Below are 27,730 nucleotides of genomic sequence, written 5' to 3'. Positions count from 1 at the left end.
TTTTTAGCATTTAGTAAGTATCCTTTCTGTATTCTTTAGTATAGTATAGTACTCGTTAATATAATATAGCATCATAAAATAATAAATTAGCCTTCTGAGAACCAGGATTAAGATTCATCCTTCCTTCCTTTGTCTGGGGGCAATGCAAATACAAAACCAGTGGGTCTGGCTGTGGGGCCAGCCCAGGGCAAGGCTCACCTGGAGCTCGACGCCATAGCCGGTGTAGACGGTGACGTTGTAGGTGCACTGCAGGTACCCGTGCAGGGGCAGGGGGGGATAATCCGTGGAGTCAATGTAGCCCTCAGGCTCGTGGAAGCTCATGCTGCAGAGCACTGAGAGGACACAAACAGGGTCACACCAAGGGCATTTCACTCCCACACCCCAAAACCCTAACTGTGCCCCATCAGTGATCCCATGGAATTACAGAATCACAGAGTGGTTTGGGTTGGAAGGGACATTAAAGCCCAACCCTTGCCATGGGCAAGGACCCCTTCCACTAGACCAGATTGCCACAAGCTCCATCCAACCTGGCCTTGGACATTTCCAGGGTTTCAGGGGCAGCCACAGCTTCTCTAGGCAGCCTCTGCCAGAGCCTCACTACCCTTATACAGAAGAATTTCTCTCCAAAATCTCATCTAACCCTGTCTCTGGCAGTGGGAAGCCATTCCCCCTTTCCTGACACTCTATGCCTTGTCTAAATTCCCTGTCCAGCTCTCTTGAAGCCCTTTAGGAACTGAAAGGAGCTCTAAGCTCTTCCTGAAGCCTTCTCCCAGCACTCCCAGCCACGACAAGTATTCCATCCCTCCAATCATAAAGTGAATGAAGAGCAGAAGATTTTAGGCACCCCCTCAAACCCAAGCAGTGGCCTGATTTTGGGAGGGGTTGCCTAAACACAGTTGTGCTTTGCTCCCTACCAGTGCCACAGCCCCATGTCCATGTTCAGCTCACCTGGGGTGGGCTCTGTGGTGGTGACAGTGGTGGTGACGATGGTGGACGTGGTGGTTTCCTGGCTCTCCTCCGGCACAGAGCCATGCGCATCCCTCTCTGTGCCCTTGGTTTGGATAACACCAGCTGGAGCCACAGTGGAAGCCTCTCCAGCATCTCCTGTGCTGTCAGAGAGGGCTGGGGGCAGGCTGGAAGGGGAGATCTGCAGCGTGGGGTGGCTGGTGGTGGCCTGCTCCGCCCAGGGCAGCTCGGGGGGGCTCTGCTCCGTGTCCTCTGCTGGCACCCGCAGCCCTGGGGCGGCCATGGGGAGCCTGGAGCTCCGTGGGCTGGCTGGGGAGGCAGTCCCAGGGGGCCCTGCCGGGGTGGGCTTCAGCCTTGGGTGCTTCCTTCCTGTGTTTCCTTGCTTCAGAGCTGGTGGCTTTTTCTTAACAGGGGAAGTTTGTTTGGCATCAGGTCTGGGGGCAGCGGTGGTTGTAGGCAGGAGCGGCGTGGTCTCCTCCAGGGCTGGCAGGAGGTTGAGGGCAGTGCCCTGCCCCTGCTCTCCAACTCCAGGGTCTGGACCCACAGCATGCCCAAAATCCTCAGCTCCACCAGTCAAACCAGTGCTGTGCCCCAGCTCTGCAGCTCCACCACTCGTCTTCTCCAGGGGTTCATCCACAGCCAGAGGGTCCGGGCTGGCCGGCACCAGCGCTGCCCCCGATCCGCTGTCTGCAAGAAACAGGGAGAAGTGGGACTTGGGCAAAGCTGGGCACCAAAATAGATATTTTGTGTGCTGCTGGTGTGAAATCAGCCCCCTGGGAAGCTGCAGGAACACCCACCACTTCCCAAAGAAGGAACGAGCAGCCCCCACAGCACAACACACCCACCTCCAGGCATCGCCGTGTTGGGCAAACCCAACCCAACATTTATGGGAACAGGGATGGGCAGGAAATAGCCAATGACCAAAGCCACCCAGCACAGCTCTGGCCAAGGGGTAATTGCACAAATACAGATTTATCCCCCTCTGTGGGGTGACCGGGCTGTGATCCATGGGCTGGAATTCACTGTGAGCTCTGTGAGACGCCGCAAAGAGCTCCGAGCGCCCGAGAGTCAACGCTTTCCATGGAAACAGCAGTTGCCAGGGAAAGCACTTAATGCACACTACTTAAACACCATCATTCCAGCCCCCTCGTGTCCCCTGGGAGGGTTTGGAGCCCATGGAATGAAGGGTGTCTGTCCCTCTGTGGGCACAGGGGGTCTGCAAACCCCCAGCCCCATTGCTGGCCAAGCAACAACTGAGCCCTAAAGCAGCTCCAACTGCTGTGACACGCCTGTGGTGGCAGCCAGGACATGTGGCCACCACAGCACCAGCTCTCCATGGGATGGAGCCTGGAGCAGCAGTCAGGGTTCCCTTCCCAAGCAGACTCCAGATAAACTTGGGCTCACCTCAGCAGTAACTTTAAACAAAAGCACAACTCTTGGGTTGCATTTAACTTGATGTTTTCTGTTTCAAATTCTGCTAATTAAGGTAGGACTGGAATGAAAAGGAGGGGAAAAAATTGAGCTTTTGTGTGTGAATCCTGAAACACAGGGACACTGTGGGTGCCACTGCCCAGGGGGAACGAGGGAGGGCACAAGCAGCCTGTGCAGAGGGACTGAGCAGCGCTCAAAACTGACTTTGCTCCATCTCCTGGAAAACAGAAGCAGTTTCTGACAAGAACCAAAGATAAGGAACACAACAGGGAAAGGCAAAAGCTGAATTAGCCTGAAGGATGGAGCTGGCAAAACTCTGGCAGTCCCTACACTGCTCATTGGTACAGGAGAGTCCTTGGACACTCTGCTGGTGCCTGGGCAGGTCCTTTGTCTCCGGGACAAGTCATTTCACCCTGCTGCAGCCACCAGCAAACCTGTCCTGGCCCCCCAAGGGCTCCCTGGCCTCTCCTGCTGTTTGCCACAAATTAAAGCATTAATTATTTAATTACCAAGTGGTTCAGCAAATCCATCTCCCATTCCCTGAGCGCATTAGGAGACATTTCACACACATCATCTGCAACCATCAGCTTGTGCCAGCTCTGAATAATCATCCCCCCAGGAAGGCTGGGTGCCTCAGTGTCCCCACACTTCTGGGGGACCAGAAGCTTTCACGCCAGGAGCTTCCACACCTTCTGGTTGTTTCTTGGTGTCTCTGCTTCTCTCTCCATCCCACCCTGGGCCTCCATGGGCACCCTGCCATGAGCTGATGGGGTGGAATGTCCCCAAGGCCATGCCACTGGCAGCTCTCCTTCCCTGAGAAGTTTTGCAGGGCTGTCCAGAGTTCTTCTCTTCCTCTCCCACCCCAAGGCCAGGAGGAGCAGTGGGTGGTTGCTCTCCCATGGCCCAGGTGACAATTTCAGGGCTCTGCAGCAAGAAGTTTTGTCCATGATGGGAGAGGATGAGGCTCTCAGACGGGGAGAAAGCCCAGGGAAGGGAGAGGGCTCACTGGCTGGTAGGACAGGGTAGGACATTCTGGGACATTCTGGGACATTCTGGGACACCAGCTCACAACAGAACAGTCAAGGATCCCAAATCCTTAAAGCCAACACATTCCTAAAAACACCAACCCTGCACCCCCCGGGTTATTTGTCATATGAACCCTAATTCTTAATGGATTGTGCCTTTAAACCATATTTTATGCTTTTGGAAAGCTGACTAATTCCTTATTAGATCCTTTGCCAGGATGCATTTACTCGATTTTGTCCTTAACAAAGCATGAAATAAAACACTCTGTAAAGCGACTCCTTAATGAGCCACTAAACACGCCGCAGTTTGTAAAGGGCAAATGCATTCCAGGGAAGGGGAGAGGGCTGGAGCAGGGGAGGGGCAGGCACAGGGCATCGGGGATCAATAAGGGCTTATTCCACATTATCAGAAAGAGAATTGATTGTGGTTTTCAGCTCCTGATTGATCACCATCCCCAAACCTCCCTCCCCATGGAGCTCGGTGCTGCCCCACAGCCCCCACAGCCCCCTGATTCCTGCCTGGAGCCCTTTTGGGAAGCAGAACTGAATATTCCCATCCTTAAGGAAGGACTGCAGTGGGTTTCCATGTTTGCAAGGCCAGGGTGGGATTTGGTGAGATCCTTTCCACACTGATCTGAATTCCAACAGCCATTCCACCCCGTCCAAGGCCCATGGGGTGATCGTAGCCACACAGGACCCTCCCCACCTGCCAAAACTCATCCTGCTCTGCACAAGTGATCAATCCAGAGCTGCTGGAAGAGAAATGGTCACCTTGAATGGTTTGACCTTGATCTAATCTGGAAATGGAAATAAACACTATTGAGATGCACAAGGGGTTTGTCTTGTACCCTGATCAAGAGCTCTCCAAGGGCAGTTTGGCACTGGAAAGCCTTCTCCAAACCCATGTGTGAAAAATGCCTATTTTATGATAGGCTTTTCACAAATATTAAAAAGAATATTATATGTGTTATGTTAGAAAGTTATGCTGTATTAATTTTCTTAAGTAGTGTGTTAAATATAGTTTTAGGTTACAACATAATGTTAAAATAAAAACTATGCTATGTAAGATACTTTTTTTTTAAAGAAAGGACTCGCACAGAGATAGCAGCCACAGGACACCTGAATCTTTCAGAGAAAGAGGATTTTTTACTCTCTTATCAGAAGAAATAAACTTCTTCCTGCATTGCTGAGCCATGAAGATGCTGTTAGGATTAAGAGGAAGAAGTTGATGCTGACCAGACAGAAGCCTGTGTTTGAATGGAATTTATGAATCATGCATGAGGTGTATGAATGTGCAACAGGCTGTTGTTTGTAAGGGTTAATCCTCTGTTAACATGAGTCCTTTTTCAGGCTTATTTTGCCCAGAAAAAGGTACCTGGACTGTCCATAACTCTTTGTTTTTATTGTCTCATATTGTCCTATCCAAACTATCCAAATTATTATTGCTCTAATTATATTGCTATTTTTACAATGTTATAACCATTTTATTAGTAGTAAACTTTTTATTATTTTTATTAGTAGTAATATTATGTATTTATTATTATATTATATTACTTATTATAAAATTATAATATTTTTATAATATTATAATATTGAATATTAGTAATATTGTATTATTAGTAAACTTTTAAAATTTAAAAAAATACAAATGATTGGCATTTTTCACACATGTTAACCTTAGTGGTGGCCTTGCAGCCATCGCTACCCCCGAGGGTGGCACAGGGGGCTCTGTGCCCTGCCCATGGGCACAGCAGCTGCTCCTGCAGGATGGGCCAGGCAGGGCCGGGACAGTTTGGAGCACAAAGTGACCTTATCAGGGAAGGACAGCTGGTCTCCAGGCCTATTCTGGGCCGTGCCTGGGTGTGTGCAAACCCTGCAGGAAGCTGGGCTCCGGGGAGGGAGGATGTCTCCATCAGCCCCCACAGTTTATACTTAGCCGAGGAGGAAGCGCCGGTGCCGGGCCTGGGCTGTGTGTGGGAGCTGCCAGAGGGGCACAGCCCCATCCCAGGGCTGGGCTGGTGGCACCAGGCTCTCCAGGGCACCAGGTGATTAAGGAATTAATGCTTTAACTTGTGGCAAGCAACAGGAGAGACCCAACAGCAGGACAGGAGGGGTGGCAGGGCAGCAGCTCCCGGAGCATCTCCTCTCACACAGACAACGCACTGGGTGTTGGCAGGGTACCAACACACATCAGCAGAGAGGCACCAAAATCCTCCTACCCAGCCCCAAAATCCCCCTCCCCAACTCCAAAGCTTCATCCCCATGCAAGAGTGTCCCCAGTACCCGTAGCCAGGCCCACGTCCTGTGGCCAGCACACGGCTGCTACTCCAGTGGCACCAGGAGAATCTGATTGCCAAGATACCTCAGCCAGAGGGGTTTAGAGGAATTAGAGAGCTGCAAATGCCTGATAAAAGGCTGCTGGAATTATCACAAAGACCTCGTTTCGCTGCTGTGCTCCCGAAAGAGCCGAAGCAGGAGTAGCCCTATCGCAGCTCCCGTTACTAATGCCGATGGTATCACCCTGAGCGCTCGCTCCAGGGAGGGCAGCAGGATTGCTCCAGCTCAGGAATCACTGTCCAGAAGGGTTTAGGATCTGATTGTAGCAGAAATGAATAAAGCTGATCCAGGCACTATTAGTGGTGGTGTTCAGCTCTGCGTGTGTGACGGGCTCAGGTGCATTCAGGGGTGATGGGCTGGGGTAATCCTGCCCAGAGATGCTGCTGGCATCATATCCAAGGCCTCGTGGGGAGCTGGGATTTATCCTGCACTGCCCAGCACCCTCTGCATGAAGGCTGAGCCTCTGGAGTTCCCCATTCCCATATGGTTGATGCAGGAGGGTTGGCAGGAACTGCCCTGCACCTGTGTGGAGGAATGGGATCACAATGAATTCATCCAGATCTTGGATAAAGCAGGGAGGCCAAGACCAGGTCCTGATGTGTCAAAGACATCTTCTATGAAAAATCCTTTCCTTAGGAATTTTTCCTCCTGAGAAGCTGAGAGGCATCAGGAACAAAATGTAAACATTGATTATCTGCTGCTGTGGAATGCTACAGGTGCATCTGTGATTGGTCTCATGTGGTTGTTTCTAACTAATGGCCAATCACAGTCAGCTGGCTCAGACTCTCAGCCCAAGCCACAAGCCTTTATTATCATTCTTTCTTTTTCTATTCTTAGCTAGCCTTCTGATGAAATCCTTTCTTCTATTCTTTTAGTATAGTTTTAATATAATATATATCATAAAATAATAAATCAAGCCTTCTGAAACATGGAGTCAGATCCTTGTCTCTTCCCTCATCCTCAGACCCCTGTGAACACCATCACACTGGTGAAATCTTACATCACTGGGGGGCTGGGGGGTGATAAGGGGCACCCTGGGCATCTTCTGCCCTCCCACCTCTTCTCACGTTGACTTCCAGTGTGTACAACACACATTTTACCCTCAGGAAGGAAAACAGAGGGCTTGGGTGGGAAGGGACTACTGAGAAAAAGCAGGCTGCATCCATCAAAACACTCAGCTGTGATCGGTTTGCTTTCAGATTTTAAAAGCTTTTGCCCTTGAATCTTGAAGAGCAGAATGAAACAATCTTTCATTCCCCAAACATCCCCGCAGGCAGATGCAGCCTCTCCCTCCAAGCAGCGAATCCCAGCTTTTCCTGCATTTACAGCTCCAGCAGATCGACTTTTTCCAACAGGAAAGGAAAAAGAAAAAACCACGCATTTTCCTCAAGAGCATCCTGCCAGCTCCCCCTCTAAGCAAATACAAGCGTAGCAATGCGATGTGGGTGAGTCATGCCCGTGGGAGCTCCGGCGAGCGCAGCCGGACCGGGGCTGCTCTCCCAGCAAAGGTGAGACGGGGACGGGAGCGTTAAAAACAGGTTAGAAACTGTTGGGAAACAGCTGATAGATCGTTAGGCATGTGCTGTTCGTTGGGTTATTATATTGTAAAAGGGGGCTTAAAAGAGTGGCTGTCACTATGGTATTTTAATTTATTTATAATCCTTCGCCAGGATTTTTTCCTCCTGGAAAGCTGGGAAGCCTCAGCTTCTCCCTGTTTTGCTCCTCTAGAATGTGATTTGGAGAATTATTTACCCAGCATGTGAATTGTTTTTAATTAATGGCCAATCACAGTCCAGCTGTGTTGGACTCTCTGGTCAGCCTCGGGTTTTTATTGTCATTCTTGACCAACCTTCTGATTTATTCTTTCTCTCTCTTTAGTATAGTTTTTAAAATAATACAATATAATAAATATAATATAATGTCATATAATAAAATAATAAATCAGTCTTCTGAGAACTTGGACCCAAATTCTCATCTCACCTCATCCTGGGGACCCATTGTTACAAAAATTAATCCACAAACATCAGACATTTATGTCCAAAAAGGAGACCGAGGAGTCCTTTTTGGCTATATTCCAATAAAGGGAGAGGCCATGGGACATTCCCTAGGGTCTCTCAAATTTTTGGAGGATACAGCCTCCTTTTCATCCCAATTTCCCAGCCACATTTCCCTTCTCTCTTTCCCCATTGGCTGAGGTGCTTGGGAGGTTCAGACGTCCCAATATGCCTGATACCAAAGATTTCCCTCTAATGTATAACCCTCCCTTTTAATTTTTAATTCTTATGGAATTTAGGAGTTTTTCTTCCCCATTGTTTCTTTCACCTTTCAATGCCTAATTTCATTTATCACCAAACCTAAAGTTTATTTGTAAAAGAAAACATCATTTTCCCTTCATCAATCAGTGGAATCCTTCCCATTATTTCTTTTACCTCCCAGTGCTGGTTTTATCTACCAGCAGACCCACAGCTTGTTTGTAAAGACAAATCCACTGTTCCTCTCACCATCAACACCACAACAGGCAGTTATAAGAAATAGGGAACTCAAGGTACCATAACACACCTGAGGAAATTGCACCATGAGCCAGCCTGGACAGAACTGTAATGGGCTAATCAAGGGCCTTAAACCTTCATGTAAATGAAGAATTCAAAAAGAAACCAATCCAAAGGGACAGAAAAGCAGGATAAAAAGGGGCTTCTGACCCACTGAACCCATGAATCAAGAAGCCTCAGTGCTGCAGCATCCTCGAAGGAATGCTCCTGCTCGGGCTCCCTTGCTTTAGGCCTTTCTTTTTCTTACAATAAATGCTGAAATCCCTTTAGTACCTGGAGCCTGCTCTGGTTTTAGCAGGAAGGTTGTGGATGGATTACAGCCAAACATTCCCATTGCTGTTGGAGCAAACAGACAGCTGCTCCCCTCTCTGTCAGGAGGATGAAGGAGAGGTGCCTGTCCCAGTGCAGGTGACAGCCTGGAAATGTTGGGAGCCTCCAGACTCCAATGGGAAAACCTAGGCTGTTCTATGGAGTAATTAATAGAGGAAAAAGATGCCCAGGTTTTGCTCAGGAAGACAATGCAGCAGAGGCCAAAAAAGTTTGGAGCTGCTTTCCTCCCATCCCAGGGGACACCTGGCTGTCCCTCCTGGGCTGTCCCTTTGTGCCCAGGACAGGTGTGACCAAGCACCTCGTTCTTTTGCTGCTGCTCTGGACTCAGGCTGGGAATGCAGCTGGGATTCCTGGGGCAGAAAGAGGTCAGGATGCTTTTCTTTCTTATTCCCATGAATTTCCCAATGCCACAGAGACTCCTGTGGCCCTGGGGAGTTGTGGATCTGCTTTAAAATGCTGTTAAATTGCCCATGTGCAGGGGTTTATTTATGCTCACAGGACTGTGGTCTGAATATTTCATTTTAAAATTTACATCTGTGTCACTCGAGATGCTCAAATAAGGTTGCCATGGAAACCCCTCATTACTGGGTGAGTGAGGATGCTGGCAGTGGTCCCCAGCTTGAGGAGCCGTGGCCAGGAAGGACCAGGTTCTGCTCCCACTGCCCACCCAGCTCCTGCTCCCAGCAGCAAACCCATCTCTGCTGGGCAGGGCAGAGAGGAGAAAATCACCAAATTCTGGAATTGTTTGAGCTGGAGGGGACCTCAAACATCACTTCATCCACCCCCTGTGCCATGGCAGGGTAAACTGAGTCAGTCCAAGCCCTGTCCAGCCTGGCCCTGGGCATTTACAGAGATGGGAGGGAGGATTTTCACCAGCTCCAGCTGCCCTGAGGGGCTCAGGGACCTGCTGTGCTGGCAGGGGACACAGAGCTGGGACATGGTCCTGGGGATACCAGACACCCACACTTGGTCCCAGCCCTGGGATGAAACAGGGGAAAAGGGTCCTGGTCCAGGTGGGAGCAGGGGGTTTGGGCTGCAGATGGGGGCAATATTCCAACAGCAAAACCCTCCTGGAAAGCTGAATCAGTGGTAAATCCATCCTGTTTGTGCCTGACTGGAGAATCCACTCTGCCCGTGCTTGGCTGGCTGGGCTGGGGAGCAAGGGCAGCACAAGGAATTCAGGAATTAAACTCACAGAGCTCTCCCCCCTCTGCCAGTGCTCCCGAGGAACTGTGGATGCTCCAACGATCCTCACAGCCCTGACAATGCTGGGAAATTACACACCCTTCCCAGCTAGGAGGAAAATGGATTTTCCTCCCCACTGCTGCTCCATGGAGCTGGAATCAATGAGACTTTGGCTCGCAGGTGTCTGTTCTGGCCATGCCAGCTCCTCACCTGTGGCTTTGGGGCATGTGACAGTGGTTACATGATGAGGGAAGAGACAAGGATCTGACTCCATGTTTCAGAAGGCTGATTTATTATTTTATGATATATATTATATTAAAACTGTACTAAAAGAATAGAAGAAAAGGTTTCATCAGAAGGCTGGCTAAGAATAGAAAAGAATGGTAACAAAGGCTTGTGGCTCAGGCTCTGTGTCCAAGCCAGCTGGGCTGTGATTGGCCATTAATTAGAAACAACCACATGGGCCAATCACAGATGCACCTGTTGCATTCCACAGCAGCAGATAATCAATGTTTACATTTTGTTCCTGAGGCCTTTCAGCTTCTCAGGAGGAAAAATCCTAAGGAAAGGATTTTTCATAGAAGATATCTGTGACAGGGGCACCTGCCCGTGGTGCCCTGTCTCCACAGACCCTGTGTGACATTTCACTGCAGCATCATTCCCAGCATGGCCCAAATCCCCAGGGATGAGCCCAGCTCAGCTGGGAATTGCCCAGCTCCTTCCCGAAGGAATGTGGGAGGAGCAGCAGCAGATAAGGAGGAAGAGGAATTGAAGAGGTTCCCCAGCTATGGAGGAATCAGGAGATTTGCAGCATCCCTGTCCCACTCTGTCCCCAGCTCACAGGAGCAGGAATTATCCTGATATTCCTGACCAGCAGGGAGCAGGGCAGCAAAGCCATTAGGAAGAGAGGAACTCTGATGTAGGTGATAATTTGGGTTTATCATAGGTTTTTATGATACAAAGTGTAAGAAAGGCACATCTGCAGACAGACCCAGCTGAAAGGAATTAGCAGGCTGCGTTCAAGGGGGAATTCATTTTTTCAGAAGTTCATTAGGAAAGAACTTTAAAGATCATCCAGTCCCACTCCTGCCATGGGCAGGGGCACCTTCCACTGTCTCAGGCTGCTCCAAGCTCCTTCCAAACTGGCCTGGGACATTTCCAGGGATCCAGGGGCAGCCAGAGGGATGAAGGAGCAGAAGAAAATCCCTCCTGTGCCTCTCCTGGGCTCCCCAGCTGGAATGTTCACTGCTCAGGGCCCACCTGGGGAGAGGAAATCGAGTGTTTTGGCAGCTTTTCAGGCTCAAAATTGAAGAGGGGGAAGAGAAGCTCCTTCTTTCTTCACCAATCATCCAGCCCAGCCGTCTACATCAGGGCATAAAATTAAATGGGTTCCTAAAGAGAGAGTATATTTAGCTACAAAACCCCGTTCTAGTCAGCTCTCTGCAGCTCAAATAATTAATCTCCCATCACTGTTAAGATGCAGGGGAGCAGATCTGGAGAAGTGAGTGCTGGGATTAACCCTTTGGGAGCAGGTCAGCCCTGGGAGAGCAGCTCCTGCTGCCATGCCAGGGGAAATCCTGGGGGATCCTGGGGGTCCTGCCTGGCTAGTTTTGCTCTGCTGTGTCCCCTGCTATTGAATTTGCAGGGATCCCCATGGCAGGGAGAATGGAATGATGAATTTGACTCCATGTTCTCAGAAATATTTATTATATTATATTATATTATATTATATTATATTATATTATATTATATTATATTATATTATATTATATTATATTATATTATATTATATTATATTATATTATCATTCCATATCATTCTACAGAAAGGATACTTAGAGAATGTTAAAAATGTAATAATGAAAACTTTCTCCAGAGTCCTGACACAGCTTGGCCCCAGTTGGCCAAAGAGTGAAACCAACTCAAACCAGAATCCAATGAAACAATCACCTGTGGGTAAACAATCTCCAAACACATTTTACACGAGCAAAACACAGGAGAAGCAAGTGAGATAAGAATTGTTTCCCTTTTCTCTGAGGCTTCTCAGCTTCCCAGGAGAAAAACTCTGGGTGAAGGAATTTTTTCAGAGGATGTGAATGCCAAGGGATGCTTGGCAGGGGTGCTGTGCCCAAGCACTGCCTCTGGGTGATGGAGGGGACCCAGGAGGGATGCAGGAGCCCTGACAGGGATGCAGCAGTGGGCTCATCCAAAATCCCTGCTCCTGGGGGCACTGGGAAGCACTTTCTGGACACAGCCCTGAAACATCTGCAGAGACAAAGTTTAGCCTGGTTACAATCACTGACTGTTCCTGTCTGGCCACAACACATCCCCACTCCCAGGCAGTCACATCCATGGGATAAGTGACCATTCCCAACCTCCCCTGCTGTCCCAGCTGTCTGCAGAGCTGAGCTGAACTGGATTTGCACTCCACTGGAAATACGAGGTGACAACATGACATTCGAGGTGACAATGTGACATTCCAGGTGCAGGTGAGCAGAGCAGCATCACAGCCCGGCTCTCCCTGCCTGGGGCAGCTGCAGGATTCATCTCCTGCCTGAGCCCCCCTGACACAGACATCTTTTATGAAAAATCCTTTCCTTAGGATTTTTCCTCCTGAGAAGCTGAAAGGCCTCAGGAACAAAATGTAAACAATGATTATCTGCTGCTGTGGAATGCAACAGGTGCATCTGTGATTGGCCTCATGTGGTTGTTTCTAATTAATGGCCAATCACAGTCAGCTGGCTTGGACACAGAGCCCCGAGCTACAAGCCTTTGTTACCATTCTTTTCTATTCTTAGCCAGCCTTCTGATGAAACCTTTTCTTCTATTCTTTCAGCATAGTTTTAATACAATATATATCATAAAATAATAAATCAAGCCTTCTGAAACATGGAGTCAGATCCTTGTCTCTTCCCTCATCCTCAAACCCCTGTGAACACCATCACACTCCCCCTGCAGCAGCTGAGGGAGATCTGAGCTGCCTCTGCTAAATCTGTTTGGCAGCTCTTTATATTTCTTTCACAGGATGTAACAGGAATCACAGCGTGGCTCCAGTCCAGACTCTGAGACAGGAGCAGGGGCTGGCAGCACCTCGGGGCTGTCACTTGTCCCCAGTGGCCTCAGCTCTGCTGCCCATGGCCGCTCTCTTCTGTGGGTTTGTCCAGAGATACCCCAAAAGATTTTATTTTGGTTTTTTTGAGTTGCCCTGGGGCATCTCAAGGTAAGATTTGAAGCCCATCAGGTCCTGGCCACTTTGCCAAGGGGGAGAGGAGCCTCAGAGCAGTGAGGGTGGCACAGGTGACATCGGGCACAGGGCACACACGGAGTTTTCTGCTCTCCCCATGGACTCCCCTGGGCTGTTCCCACCATGGGATGCAGCTGCTGGGATCACATAGAGGGAATGGATCATTCTGGGGGTTCCCCAGGCTGTGCCTCAGCCCCTACACCTCCCAGCCCCTGTGCTGGGCCCGTTTATCCCTCCTGGGCACCAAGAGCGGTCAGGACAGGCTCTGGGATTGGTGTGTCCCAGCTTGCAGGGGAATATTCTTTCTTGATTTTCTTTGCATTTTCTCCCTTCAGATTTCACATTTTCTCACTGCTGATTGTGTGATGTCAGTCGCTTCCTTTCCTCTTACTACATTTTCTAGGTGTTTTAGAAGATTTTCAGCATTTTCCTGTTCCCTCTGGGCTAGCTCCCAAAGGATCAAGGGTGAGACTACAATCTGGTTTGCTGGTGTGACACCCCATCCACTTTCTGTTATCCCAGCCTCAAGGAGCTTAATTAGTTTGTGGTCGGCTCGGTCATAATTTGGGGTGAACTCTGACAAATCAACCTCTTCTTATGGAATTGCTGCAAGAATCCCTTTTTCTGCAATGCTTTCTGCTGCTTTATCAGCAAAGCCATTTCCCAATTTTCCCTTTTTGGCCACGTAGGAACTGTGCAGGACCTGCTGCTGCCTGGTGCCCTTGAAAGGACCCTGCTGCCTGCTCTGAAACGCTGCAGCTCCGGTGCCTAATGACTCCTGACAGCTGGGGAGGGGCCCTGCTGCTGGCAATGGGGAAGGCAGGGCCAGGCAGGGTTACTGATGGCTCTGCTTATCACGGTTATTGGGCTCCATCGATCACCGAGGCTGCCAGGAGCTGGGGCACAGCCCAGCATCCCCCATTCCCATCCCTGCTGCCATCCCTGGGCCCTGGCACAGCTCAGAACTGCCCAGGATGGGGCACACCGGGCTCCCAAATGCTCCTCCACAGCCTGGAGTGGTGCCAGGTATGATCAGAGAGAATCCAGGATGGTTTGGGTTGGATGGATCCTAAATCCATCCAGCTCCTCCCCTTGCACCTTGCACAGGCCAGGCTGTTCCCAGCCCCACTCAGGCTGTCACCCCCTCCTTTCCTTGGTTTTTCCTTCTAAAAAAGCAATATCCTGCATTTCATTAGCAACATCCTGCATTTCATTGCTGGATCCTTTTCAAGTCAGGCCAGTCTGGGGGGTGGCAGCAGAGCAGCTCCTCTGGCACATCCTCCAAGTGGGAACTGCAACCCCCAGCACATCCAGCCCTCAGATGTGCCCTGCACTGGCTCACTCCTTCAGAAACAAACCCCTTTTCAGACAAAACATGGCTGAAATTCAATTTTTTTAACTGTTTAAATTTTTTGTCATTAAAATCAGAGCTGTTCTGGAGGCAGAGCAGCACTTTGGGGCTGGCACAGGCTTTGCCCCCTCCCTGTACAAGACCCTGAGCCCAACCCTGGGCTGCTGCTGGCGCTGCCCAGCCCTCCCCTCATTCCCAGTGACTCTGGTTTTTATAGAATTAATTGTCAGCTGTATCAGCCATCAGTGATTTGTGTTTTAAAGATGGCCTGGCAGAACTAATTCCATCACTGCACGATGCTGTGCTGGATGATGATAACCCGTGTACAGCTTCTCCCACAGAGCCTCATGACGAGCTGCTGCACTTTATTTTAATTAATACAGATAGCAAATGTGTTTTCATTAGCCATCAGAATGTCAGGAGAGAGGCAGGGTCCTGCTGCATGGTGAGGAGCAGCTTTGGTCCTGGGTGCAGCGCTCAGCCCTGCTGGGTCTGCTGTTCCAGACACCTTCACATCCATCTGCATCCCTCCTCATCCTCCTCCATCTCTCCACATCCTCCTGCATCCTCCCAGATCCATCTGCATCCCTCCTCATCCATCTGCCTCCCTCTTCATCCATCTGCATCCCTCCTCATCCTCCTGCATCCTTCCAGATTCAACTACATCCCTCTGCATCCCTCCTCATCTATCTGCATCTTCCACATCCATCGGCATCCCTCCTCATTCTCCTGCTTCCCTCCTCATTCTCCTGTGTCCCTCCACATCCTCCTGCATACTTTCACATCCATCTTCATCCATCTCCATCCCTCCTCATCCTCCTCCATCCCTCCTCATCCTCCTGCATCCCTCCACATCCATCTTCATCCCTCCTCATCCTCAGGCAGTTTCCTCCCAGTCCAGTATGGGTGGCACCATCAGCCCTTGAAAACCAGGGTTTTTTGGGGGGATCCAAAGCTGATTTAGCCCTGCTGCTCCATGCTCCCATCCAAAGCTCTCCTCCCTCCCCAGCACAGGAGGACGCACAATTACCAGGCACGTTCATAATTTCTCAGATTCAGAACAATTAAGCTGGCTCCCTGACGAAAGCAGCTCCTTGTTCCCCGGGGAAGGAACAGCCTTCCTTGACCTCTGCTCCATTATTCTGTTTGATTGATCTGAATTCCATCAGAAAGGATAATGACAAGCTGTGCTGGGGGTGCAGGAACACTGGGGACAGAGAGGACAATGCTTAGCTGAGGGCTGCTGTGCCCAGCTGATGATTGGGACACACAGACCCCTCTCTGTGCCCACTGCAGCACCCACAGAATCCCTGCATTCCCCAAAAGTGAGGAACAGAAGGCTAAAAGGATATCATCAACAAGCAAAGAGGACTTGGTGAGTTGCTCTGTAATGAATGTCCCTCCTGTCACCTTCCCCTGTGCCCATGGGGCGTTGCTGCCACCACCTTCACCTTGGGAACAGCTCCAGGATGCTGATGGAAAGGTATCACCCTTGTAAGGCAATGTCACCTTCCTCTACCCCCAAAAACTCCCTAAACATCAACATCAGAAACCCATGGAAGGGATGTGCTGGCTGTTCCTGAAGCACAGCTGGGTTGAGTTGAGAGAAAGCCCTTAAATCTCACCCCTGGAGGGTGGTTGGTACCCCCAGCTCTGCCTCAGGGGAGAGGCTGAACCTGCTGCAGAGCATTCATGGGCAGCTCTTTGCTCTCTTTTTGCTGCTGGCTGGGCAGATTTCCTCCTGGTGTTATTTCTGACCCACCCTGGTGATGGGGAGATGTGGTGAGAGGAAGGACCTGGCTCTTCTCCCCAGCAGGTAATGAATTGGCCAATTACAGAAATGCCTGTGCCACCCGCCTGGGACGAGGGGATTGTCACTGCTGCCATTGTTTATGCTCCTGGAGGGTAATCATAATTTTTAATGTCCTTTTGATAGCAGTGTAGTGTGATTAAAACAGGCACATCTGAGACATAAATCTGGGTTTAAGCACTGCCTTTTTGACACACAGCGTTGAGCACTCAGGGATGGGGCTGGAGGGTTCCTGGGCTATGCCACCAACTAAACCATGGTCACATCCTGCTCTGGGTGCTGGGCAGGAACCCTGAGGGGCAGCAGAGCCTGCTTGGAGCAGCTGATGGATGGAGGCAGGAGGCTCCAGGCTGGGGCTGTTGGCTCAAGATAAACACAACACCTGATTTCCTTTGAGAAGCAGGATGCCAACATAAACCTGTAACGTGGATTTTCCATGAGAGAAAGCTCTGGGCTGTAGCTGGGGGACTGAGGAAGGAATTTTCAGAGCTGACCCCCTGTTTGAGGTGAGTGGCTCTGAGCAAGCTCCTACCTCTGCTGCTCACTCGGGTTTCTGGTTTGGAGCAGAGATGTAACACTGTATAATTTAACAAAGATTCTCCTCCTGAGGCTGGTTTGGTGCATGTGGATGGAAATGTGGAGAAATCCAGCCCTCCCCTATGGAAGCTGGAGTGGATACCTGAGCCACTGAAGGAGATGGTGAATGTGTGACTCAATTCAGGTTGTGCCCTTGGGGGGACAATGAGTCACAATCACCCTGTGGGTGCAGGGCTGGAGCCCCTCTGCCATGGAGTCAGGATGGGAGAGCTGGGGGTGCTCATCTGGACAAGAGAAGGCTCCAGGGAGAGTTCAGAGCCTAAAGGGGCTCCAGGAGAGCTGGAGAGGGACTGGGGTCAAGGATGGGGTGACAGGACACAGGGAATGGTATCCCACTGCCAGAGGGCAGGGATGGATGGGATATTGGGAAAGAATTCTTCCCTGGGAGGGTGGTGAGGCCCTGGCAGAGGTTGCCCAGAGAAGCTGTGGCTGTCCCATCCTTGGAAGTGCCCAAGGCCAGGTTGGATGGAGTTGGAGCAACCTGGGACAGTGGAAGGTGTGGAATGAGATGAGCTCATGGCAGGGGGTGGACTGGATGGGTTTTAAGACCCTTTCCAACCCAAACCATTCCATGATTCCATGCTGAGCCATAGCAGAGCTGCCCAGGATACAGGGATGGGTTCAAAGGGGAGCAGAACCCGATGATGCTGCAGAACAACTGCAGGGCAGGCCCCTTCCCATTTCCCTTCTCCTTCCCCACTGGCTGCAGATGAGCCCCGCTGTAGGAACAGAACCACCTTCAAATTCAGATCTTGCCAAAGACGTTTTGCAGTGGAAAACCTGAAAATCTCTTCCCCAGGGGAGCAGCAAGGACTCTTGCTTTGCTGCACCCTTCCCTCCCTACCTTTCCTAATGAATTCCAAGAAAGCCTCAATGCATTCCTAAACGGGAACACAGCCTGTGTCCTTCACAGCCATCTCTACAACAAAGCCATCTCTGCCGCTGGCAGCCGCGGGAGCTGGAAACAAAAGCTGAAAAGGAGCCTTTCTACTTGTGATTAGAAAGCTTGAGAAGTTTGGCTTTTACTGGTTGTTGCCTCGCTGATTTCATCTCCGTGGCAGCTCGGAGCCCCTAGGGGGACAGCAGAGCATCCCCATCCCGCTGGGAGATGCAGGAATTGGGGGTTTCTGTGCCTTTGGGGTGCTGTGCTGGGTTTGGACACGGTTTGTGCTTGGTCCCTAAGGAAGGAGCAGCACCAGCAGGTGCCAGAGCTTGGATTCCCTAGGAAAGGAGGACAGCACCAGCAGCATTGCTCTGTTCCTGATCCCTGCACCCAAATGGCCCCAAAAGTGGCAGTTCTTATCCCAAATCCATCCCCCAGCCGCATCCATCCTGGAGGGGACACTCATCTCCCCCAGCACTTCTCCAGCAACAAGGGATGCGGAGGAACTGAATGAAATTATTATTTTTCTTTTTTATTTTGTCTCTAAAAAGGACTAGATGAGGAAGAGCGATTATCGGGGAGGTTTTCTTCGGGGGAAATTCTGGCACAAAGACAAACTGCAATATCTCAGCGCAGGCTGGGCTGGGCGCTGAGTCTTGGATAAAAATAAAGCAGGAGGCGGCAGCACCTTCCCGATGACATTAACTCCATTCATCTCCCGCCGCCGCCAGCGTGCTCAGGCATCAGGAGTTACGTTTTCCTCCACTATTTCTCAAATATATTTATGCTGGGAGATGTTTGTGGAGGTACATCGTGTGCCTGGGGCAGAGGATTAATTCCAAACTGTCACCTCGCTTTTTCTGATGGGTTTGTAAATTCTGTTCCCGTTGATTTGCACTCGCAGTAAATTGATAAAATCCTCTTTCTGAAAAAAACCTAATTCACCATTTAGGGCTCACCAGGGTTTTAGACCTCATTGGCTCACATATTTATGTAAATATAGTGTCCAGCAGCAATTTAAAAACTGCTGCGTGGATAATGGGGATGGATTCAGAGTGAAGGGAGACACATTGTCTGGTGGGGGCTGTGTGCCCTGGAAAGGAGCCTTTCCTTGCCTTGGGGCTCCAGATTTTGGGATGGATTTGCTCTGGGTGGCTGCTTTGGGCAGCCTTGCTCCAGAATCCACACCAGAACAGATTAACCCTGACAATGCTGGGGATAGTCTGAGTTCTCCAAGGATGGCATTGGATGTGTCCAAGAGGACTTTGCCAAGAAAAAAGGAGTTTGCTGCTTCTCCTGCAGTGGGCAGGGATGTACTGGGAGCACTGGGAGCTCTTAGGGCTCATGCCAGAGTGGTCTGTCAGTTTAGGGAACTTGGTATCTTTGCAAATGGAAGTTCAAGACTGTCAGGAAAAGCTTGGTTTTTTTTACTGAAATTGCATTTAAATCAGCATCAAGAGACGCAAGCCCCGTTCCTGTGCAACCCCATCACCATGGAAGAGATGCAGGGTGGCAGAGGGGACATCAGCAGCCATGTCCTCAGCACTGTCCCCCAGCCACCACTCTGCCCGAGATGAAGCATCTCATCCACAAAATGTTGCCATGCTCCATTAATCCACCCAAAAACGTCAGATGGAGATTCTCTCTTGAATTTTAAATATTTCCAGCCGTTCCGACTGGCTCGGAGGCTGCCCCGAAATGACCGCTTTCCAGAACATTCCTTCACTCCCCTGTGCTGTTCCTGAGCCTCCTCCCTGCTGTCCCCATCCCTTGTGGCTCTTCCCTCACCCTTGGGATGCAGCACATCCCTGAGTGACCCCATTTGGTGTGGTCCCCCTGCATTGCCACCGTCCCTGGGGTGCTCCTGGCCCCCTCAGCTGCTGATTTTGGCACATCCCAGCCCGGTGTGCAAGACAGAGAGAGACGGGGCCGAGAGTGAGGATCCTCCTTGCCGAGCAGATGACGCCGCTCTGGGATCCATCCCACAGCTATCCCTTCTGTCGCGCTCGAGTTTTTTGGATGCCTTTGCGTTTGGCACCAAATCTCCTTCCTAGACTGAAGCTTTGCACTTGGAATGGTGCCTTGGGAGCCGGGGCTGAGTGGCCAGGCTGCTCATCCCATCCCTTTCTGCACCACCAGCAGCTTGCACTGAGCTTCCATCGAGTCTCCTTGCACCTTCCTGCTGCAGCCATCTGTCCTGGGGTGTCAGTGTCTTCTCCTCATCCCCATGGAGCAGGCACAGAGTCAGGCTCCTGCCCAGCCTCCTGGGCCCTCTGGGCGTTGGAAATTTACTGCAGTCCATGGGTTTCTGGGGCCAGGAAAAGGGAGAAAGTTCTGGACAAATCCGTGCTTTCCCCTGCTGGAGGTAGAGCTGGGGATGCAGGCAGAGCCTCCTCTCTGTGCATCAGGAGAGCTCCAGGCTCAGGCAGTGCTCAGGGCTGGTCAGCTGCTGCTTTGGGCTCCTCCCAGAGAAAGGAAAAAGAGGAAAAAGGAATAAAAGAGATGTCTGAGTCGGGGCCGTGCCCTGGGAGCAGGGCCAGCTGCAGCTGCACCACTGGCGGGAGCTCCAGCAAGCAAAAAGATGGAAGAGAGGGGAAATCAGCTCCTCAGCACCCTGGGAACACCATTCTGCCCTGAGAGGGGACAGTCCTGAGCCACCGTGGGACAGAGCACTCCAGCACAGGGTCCCCAACCAGGAAAGCTGGATCCAGGTGCCCCTGCTCGCTCCCCAGGATCAGGATCAGGGATCCAGCCCAGAATTTGGAGCTCGGTGCAGCTGTGGCAGTGTGACACTCCCTCCCTGCAGCACCCTTCAAAGGGCTCCTCCTTATCTCACAGCAGTGACACCCAACAATGACACCAGGACAGGAGTGGTGACTTCTTCACAATGCCAAAGGAAAGCTCCCCACCAGCCACAGCCTCCACTTGTACAGCTCCTGGCAGATCCTCCCTGACATCCCCTGGTTTCTGGGGGGTCCTGGGGCTGTCCCAGGTCATATGCACTGCTCAAGAATTCCCCAAACTCAGGGACCAGTGATGTAGATCAAGGCAGAGATAACCAACACTTTCACTTGGTTCTGGGCACCCACAGCACGTCCCTCTCTAGGATGGAAGATGAGCATCCCCTGCTCCCAGCTTTGCCCTTCAGTCCCAGACTCCTGTTGGCTCCCCCAGCAACCCAGCTCATGGCTCTCTTCTGATTCTGGAAATCCTTACTGATGAAATCCTTACAGATGAAATCCAAGATGTAACAGAGCTGAGCAGCAGAGATTCATTTGTTTCCCATCTTCCCAGCAGCACTGTTGACCCTGTGGATGTGCTGGGTTGACACTGGATGGATCCTGGGTGCCCACCAAAGAGACATTCATCCATGAACTTCCCACCCTGAGTTCTTCCCCCAGGCTGCAGTCCTCCAAGGGCTTCTCCAGTGTGGGTCCTTCCCATAGGGTCAGTCCTTCAGGAATAGGATGCTCCAGCCTGGATCTCTTCCACAGGATCATGAGTCCTGCCAGCAAACATGCTGCAGTGTGTGTTCCTCTTCATGGACACACAAATCCTGCCAGGATCTGCTCCAGTGTGGGTTCCTCTGTGCATGGACACAAATCCTGCCAGGATCATGCTCCAGCATGGTCTCCTCCACACTGCATGTGGATCTCAGCTTCCCTGTGGATCCCCATGGGCTGCAGGGGCACAGCTGCCTCACCCTGGGCTGCACCACGGGCACCTGCAGCATCTCCTCCTCCTCCTCTTTCACTGACCTTGGTGTCTGCAGGGCTGCTCCTCTGGCAGGTTCTCCCTCTCTCTCTGCTGCCTTTTGCATTGTGCAGGTATTTTTATCCGTGGCTAGAGCAGGATGTGCATGGAGCAGGATGTGGATAGAGCAGGGCTGGCCCCGTGGGACAGGGCGAGAACATCCTTAACAACTTGTCGGTTAACAAGCTGTGAAAGGAGACAGACAGCCAGGAGCTGGCAGGAATGAAGGACACCTTCCCCCCCTGAGCACCTCCTGCTGCAGAGCCCTTCTCCTGAGCTCCCTGCCACTGCAGGGACAGCAGCTGAGGCACCTGCACCAGCCAGATCTGCTCCCTGCATCCCATCAATCCGGCAGCACTCACTCGTGCAGCCGCAAGAAAAGCCATCTCATGGAGCAGCTCCTTTTGGGAAGAGCTCTGGAAAGCCATAGAAAAGCTCTGAGCAGCAGCTGAAGGGCAGCAGGCCGAGCCAGAGTGATGCCAAACGTTCTCTCACCCCACCAGACTTCCTCACTCTGCTTTGCCCCCTGGTTTGTGCTGGCAGCATTGGCTTTGGCTCCACATTCTGCCCTCCAGAAGGGGTCTGGCAGGTGCTGCCTTTGGTCCCCAGTGTGGCTCATCCTGGTGCTCATCCTGCTGAATCCCTGACAAGAACAAAGGGCTGGGTGCTGTTGGGGTGCCACTGTCCCCTTATTCCTCCCCTGACAGGGACAGGCACATCCCCACCTTACAGAGCACCCTGGCGAGCCAAGTGGTTAAAGACACACACAACTCTCAGCACCACATCCAGCAATTTCATAGCCCTGACAAGAGTGTAAATCCATCCTGATGGACTGGAAAATTGGAAAGCCGGTGCTCACGCCGTGTTTCCTACAGACATCTCCGAGCTCCTGAAAGATGCACTCGGTGGCAGCCCCGGTTCCAGCCGTGTCGCTCACGTCATGCTAATTAAAACAGAGCCTGTGTTTTGTAACAGGATTTCCTTGGAGCCTATTTTACTGCTCAGTAACCACTTTCAAATATTTGAGGAAATAAAATCGCATCAAGTAAATAACTTTTGGATTGCTCACAGAAGGTTACTCTGGTTTGGGTTTTTTTTGTTCCCAAAGCCCACTGGAAGCAGCTGCGCTCATCGCAGTGACAGAGGATGGAAAATACACAGATTTCTAAGGCTGCTTGTAGTCTACATCAAAAGCTGTGTGTTATTTAATCAGACAAAGCCTATTTCATTAAAAAAAACAACTGTCTGTACAAAATGGGATAACAAAGCGCCCCAGCACTCGGCACTGACCTGGAATACCCAGGGAACATCTCTGCCTGCTGGCAGGATGGGCCACGCTCACACCAGCCCATTTTGATGACCACATTGCCTTTCCAGAAATGCCCTGGCACTCCTCCGCCTCATCCATCACTTATTACCCATTAACTTCCGAACCCAGCACCACCTGACTCCCAGGGATGGATCACAGACTTCCCTTTTTCCATGCTTTGCTATTCCAAGATCTCTGCTGCCGTTCTGGATGCCAAGGGAGCACATTCAGCTGACTCGGCGCAGCCTGGCTCCTCAGCCCTAAATCCTGCTCCCAGATTCCTCAGTGAAGGAGAAGTTAAAAATGTACAGAAGGAAATGTCTGTGACACTGTGACATCCACAAAGCTGCGCTTGAAATGGCATCTTTGTATATTCATAACGGCAAAAATACCGGAGAAGCAGAGGGCTGAGAGAGACTAATTCCATTTACTCCCGATCCAGGCTCTCCTCGTCCTTTCTGCCAAGGAGGAGAGAAGGAAGAGGAGCCATTTGCCATGGCCTTTGATAGCTCTCCATCAGACAATCCCCATCGCTGTTATCTGTGCTGGCAGCCTGGCTCTGTGCTGTTATCTCGTTGCCCGGGGTGCTGCCGCGAGAGCTCACCGCACACTTGTTGCAGCCCTCGCCGAGTTCATGCTTGGTTTTCCTTCCTGCCGGACACACCTGATCCCCTGGAAACATCCCCCCGTGGTGCTGTGCTCGCCACAGAGCCAGGGGCATCTCTGTCCTTGCTCCTGGGCTGTGACAGCCACCCCAGGAGTGCCCTAATGCATCAAAGATGAGAAGGGAGGGTGCAGATTTTGGGGGTGCAGAGGAGCCTGAAGTTCAGCCCCCCCCCAGCTGCATTTCTGGTCCCAGCACTGCAGCCTCAGGCTGGTCTCATCACAGCCTGTATTGGACTCCCCAAATACATTTAGAAATCAAAATATTTATATTTTGGATCTCCCAGGGGTTCAACCGCGCCCCTGCCATCCCCAGTGCCCTGCATGGGCAGCGCTGCCCTGTGTACACTCAGCTGCCCACAATCCCCCTGCATCATTCCAGGGCACAAATAGTTTGCCCCCTGCATCATTCCAGGGTACAAACAGTTTGCCCCCTGCACCATTCCAGGGTACAAATAGATGCCCCTGTTGGTGCCCACGTTCTCAGGGTGCCACTGCTCCAGCACAGGCTGCCCAGAGCCTCCTGGCACCAGTCCCTGTGCAGGGACGTGCCTCTGCTGCCTGCTCTGCGCCCGTGGGTGGGTGTGAGCGGATGCTGAGAGCAGAGGAGAGGCTTTCACACCTCCTCTCTGGTGATCTAAATGGCTTCACCAGTGCAGAGCACCCAAAGCCACCAGCCAAGCACCCGATGGGTGCAAGTCATGTGAAGATGGTTTTTTTTCTTGGATGCACGAACAGAAAGAGCAGCAGATGGAGCACAGCAATCTGTCTCAGCAGGGTCTGATCCTGCTTCTCCCCAGCTGGAGAACAGCAGGATTCTCTGCTCTGGGCCCTTGGCTGTCTGTCCCCCTCCACACAGATGGACAAGGCTCCCTCCAGGCACGGGCAGAGCTGCCACGTCGCCACGGGCTCCAGGCTGCATAGGCAGGAGTTGGGATTTCACTGCAATAATTCACCAAACCTTGTAAAGGGTCAACTATTTATCAGCTCCCTCTCTCTGCCAAGGAAAGAGGAGTTCAGCACGCTGTGTTCTTCCACCATGAGATTTATGGCAGATTGTGCCAAATCCTGTTCCCGGGAGCTGGGCTGCCTGCTGATGCTCCCAGTGGGACTGGGGCAGCCCTCCTGGCTCAGCACACGAGGCATGAGGGAGCTGAGAGCCCTTGCTGGGCCTGTGCTTGCTGGCTTTGCTTCCCAGCTCCCCTGGGAGCTCAGGATGGTCACACAGAGCAGCCGAGATCAGAGCTGGGTTTGTGTAACACCCCAGAGGAACGTGCCTCCCTGTGTGTCCCCTGGCTGGAACAGGATGCCAGAACTGGCAGGGACTTCACATCTGATTCCTTCACACGTTTGTGCACGTACACAGAGCACAAACCCATGCAGGTGAGCGAGAAATGCCACCCTCTACATCCATCGCTGTTCTGCTGCCCAGAAAGGGAGGATTCTGTAACACAGCCCCTGTCTGGAGAGCCGGGTTTCAGATGGAAAAGTCAAAGTCATTTAACGCAATCTGACCACAAGAGCAGGGACTGGAGAGGGCAGACAGTACCGCGCAGCACTCCTGACACCAGGAGCTGCTCGTGTTTGCTACAAACACCCTGCCAGCCCCGGAGGGCAGCCTCAGGCCCCAGCTCACTGCAGCGCCGGCACACACCGACCTCTCCCTTCTCCCACGAACAATCCACACTGGGAACCCCACCCAGACCCGGCTGCCTCGTCCTGGCACCCCGGCGCTGCCGAGGGGCTGGGCACAGCAGCCGCTTCAGCCGTCCCCAAGCCCCAGGCGAGTTTGCGGTGACTTTGCCAAGTCACCCGCGAGCGCATCCCGGAGCCCATTCTTAGGTCTGGCACCGTGGCACTGGGAGAGGGAGCGGGTCTGCGTGGGGACGGGGGACACGTGGAGCGAACAGAGAGCCCCTGGCTAAACACTCAGCCCCCACGGACACCCCCTGACCGAGACCGTGGGGCGGGAACACAGCGAGGACATGGAAATGGGGGCTGGAGACACACGAGGGGCTGGGGACACACAGAGGGCTGGGGACACACGGAGGGCTGGGGACACACGGGGCTGCTCTCCCTGCAGGAGGGAGGGAAGGGTCCGGCGCGGTTCCCGGGAGGCCGCGGCCCCCTGATCGCACTCGGTTCCCGGCGCGGACGCGGCTCCCGGAGCGCTCCCGGCGGCGGGAGCTGTCCGCCCCGCGGTGCTGAGCCCCGCGCTCCGCCGGGCCCCGCTCCCGGTGCCGCTGCGCTTCTCCGCAATGCCAGAAGTTTCATCCCGGCCCGGGGAGAAGCAGAAGCCGGGGATCTCCCATCGGGGATGGCTTCCAGCAGCCTTCCCCGCTCCCACCGCCCCCTCCCCGGTCCCGGCTGCATCCCCCCGCGCCGGGCGGTGCCCCCTCCCCGGGCCGGGCGGCGTTGGGCCCCGGGCAGCCCCGGGGAGCCCCGAGGCCCCGCTCCGCCCCGCTCCGCCCCGCTTACCTGGCCGCGGGGCCGCGGGGGTGCCCAGCAGCAGCAGGGCGAGCAGGCAGAGCCCGCGGGGCCCCGGCATCCTGCGGCGGGCGCGGCGGAGCCTTCGAGCCGATGCGATCTGATCCGAGCCGAGCAGAGCCGCGCTGAGCGGGGCCGGGCCGGGCGGGGGCGGGCGCTGCCGGCGGAGCGGAGCCGAGCGGAGCGGAGGGAGCGGGGGCGCGGCGGAGGGCGGACCGGAGCGGGGAGCGCGGGGAGCGCGGAGCGAGCGGCGGGGGAGGGCGCCGGCGGCCGCTCCGGCCCCCGCGCAGCGCCGAGAGCTCCGGCCCCGCCCGCGGCTCCCCCCGCTCGCCCCGGCCCCAGCGAGCAGCCCCGGTACGGCTCCCGCAGCAGCACAGCGGTTTTCTCCGTCCTCCCCGGCTTCTTCCCCCTCCGGGAGTCCTGGTCCTCCCCTAGCCTGATCAGTGCTCCTACTGCAGGCCCCCCATCAGCCTGGCTCTTGTCCCATCTCACTGCCCCCTGTCCCTAAGCCCCTATAGCATCCAAACCCCCCTCAGTGCTCCAAGCCCCCTACAGCATCCAAACCCCCCTCAGCAACCCAAGCCCTTCCCCCTCCCTCCTCAAGCCCAGATGTACCCTCTTTCCCTCTCCTCCAGCTCCCCCAAAGCAGGCTGTGAACAGGGCAGAGGGGCTGATGGCTCCCTTGGGATCAGGGATGCTCCGGGATTTCTGGCCCTGCTGCTGGAGGGAGCTGCAGCTGTGACCTGTCTGACCTCACTGGGGCATAGAGAACCACTGTTTGTGGGTGCTGCTTAGGGCCCCCCACAATGTTGGGCTGGCCATGGGTGAGAGCTGGGGTACCCTCAGTCCTGCAGCAAAGGAAGCAGCACACAGGCAGATCCTGCTCGGGACCGGGCCAGGGCTCCCAGCAGGCCCCTGCTGAGCCCGCAGAGCACACGGTGTGATTACACTGACTTTGAGAAGAACAGAAACAGAGCCTTGACTCTCCTGAAATCCCTGAAATGTTTACTGTGAATCACCTCCCGGGCAGAGCGCCTGGTCCTCCCTGGACCTGTCAGCTCAAAGGGCCAGAGCGATGCCACGAGTGCACAACACCAGTGTCAAACAGCACGAGACGCAGCCCAGCCCCTTCCCTAAAGAGCCGCTTTGTTGATGCTGCCATCTGAGAAGTCCCCCTGCTACCTTCGCGGGAACAATTACACTGATCCCGTTACCTCAGCAACAACCATCGCGCTCCGGTGTCACCACCGGTGCCCCCGCAGCACGCACCGAGGCAAGGAGCTGTCCAAACACGGGGACCGGTCCTGCTGAGCTCCCTCCTGCCGCTGGAAGCGCAGGCAGCAGCCCGGGGATGCTGCAGGTCATTTGCATTCCCGGTGTCGCTCCCAGCCGCTGCCAGCTGGGAGCAGTTGGGCAGCAGGCTCGAGAAGAACAAAAATAAGAAAGAGAGAGAAAGCAGCGAGAGGTGCAGCGTGTTATTTAACACTGTTACTCTCATGCCCAACTGGGACTCCCCTGCTCAGAGGTTTAATTTGGTCGAACAAAGCTTGTGGCACAGCGAGCCCAGCCTGCACTGCTCCCCCTCTTCTTCCCTCCCGACCTGCCGGTGCTAAAGATAAGAGCTATCTCTCATTTAGCAGTTCTCCTTGAGTGATTTTTATTGTGCTCATCTGCATTGTAGTAAACTCCTAAGATAGCCAGATAATAACAGCAGTGCCATGGAAACAGGCAGGAAAAAGAGACCAAACACCGTATTTGTGATGCAGAAATGCCCACGAAGTGGCAAAAGTTGTTAGTGATGGAGAGGGAAC

General features: G+C 52.9%; 1 protein-coding gene across 2 annotated transcripts in view; it reads right to left on the bottom strand.

The window, feature by feature from the left end:
• Positions 1–26,383, bottom strand: part of SEZ6L (seizure related 6 homolog like) — a 40,499-nt gene extending 14,116 nt beyond the window's left edge. The window contains exons 1-3 of one of the 2 annotated variants that reach the window (XM_074554042.1): positions 25,911–26,383; positions 949–1,653; positions 199–332 (exon numbers count right to left, since the gene is read on the bottom strand). In XM_074554042.1, the coding sequence (XP_074410143.1) occupies positions 199–332; positions 949–1,653; positions 25,911–25,980 (909 nt within the window). In that variant the 5' untranslated portion in view covers positions 25,981–26,383. The remainder of the gene's footprint in view (positions 1–198; positions 333–948; positions 1,654–25,910) is intronic. The other variant, XM_074554041.1, reaches the window with a different exon arrangement.
• Positions 26,384–27,730: the final 1,347 nt, after the last annotated feature.

Source organism: Zonotrichia albicollis, chromosome 18 (assembly GCF_047830755.1).
Source record: "Zonotrichia albicollis isolate bZonAlb1 chromosome 18, bZonAlb1.hap1, whole genome shotgun sequence".
Lineage (NCBI taxonomy): Eukaryota > Metazoa > Chordata > Aves > Passeriformes > Passerellidae > Zonotrichia > Zonotrichia albicollis.
The sequence above is the reverse complement of the archived record's forward strand: the minus strand, read 5'-3'. Positions and strand labels throughout refer to the sequence as shown.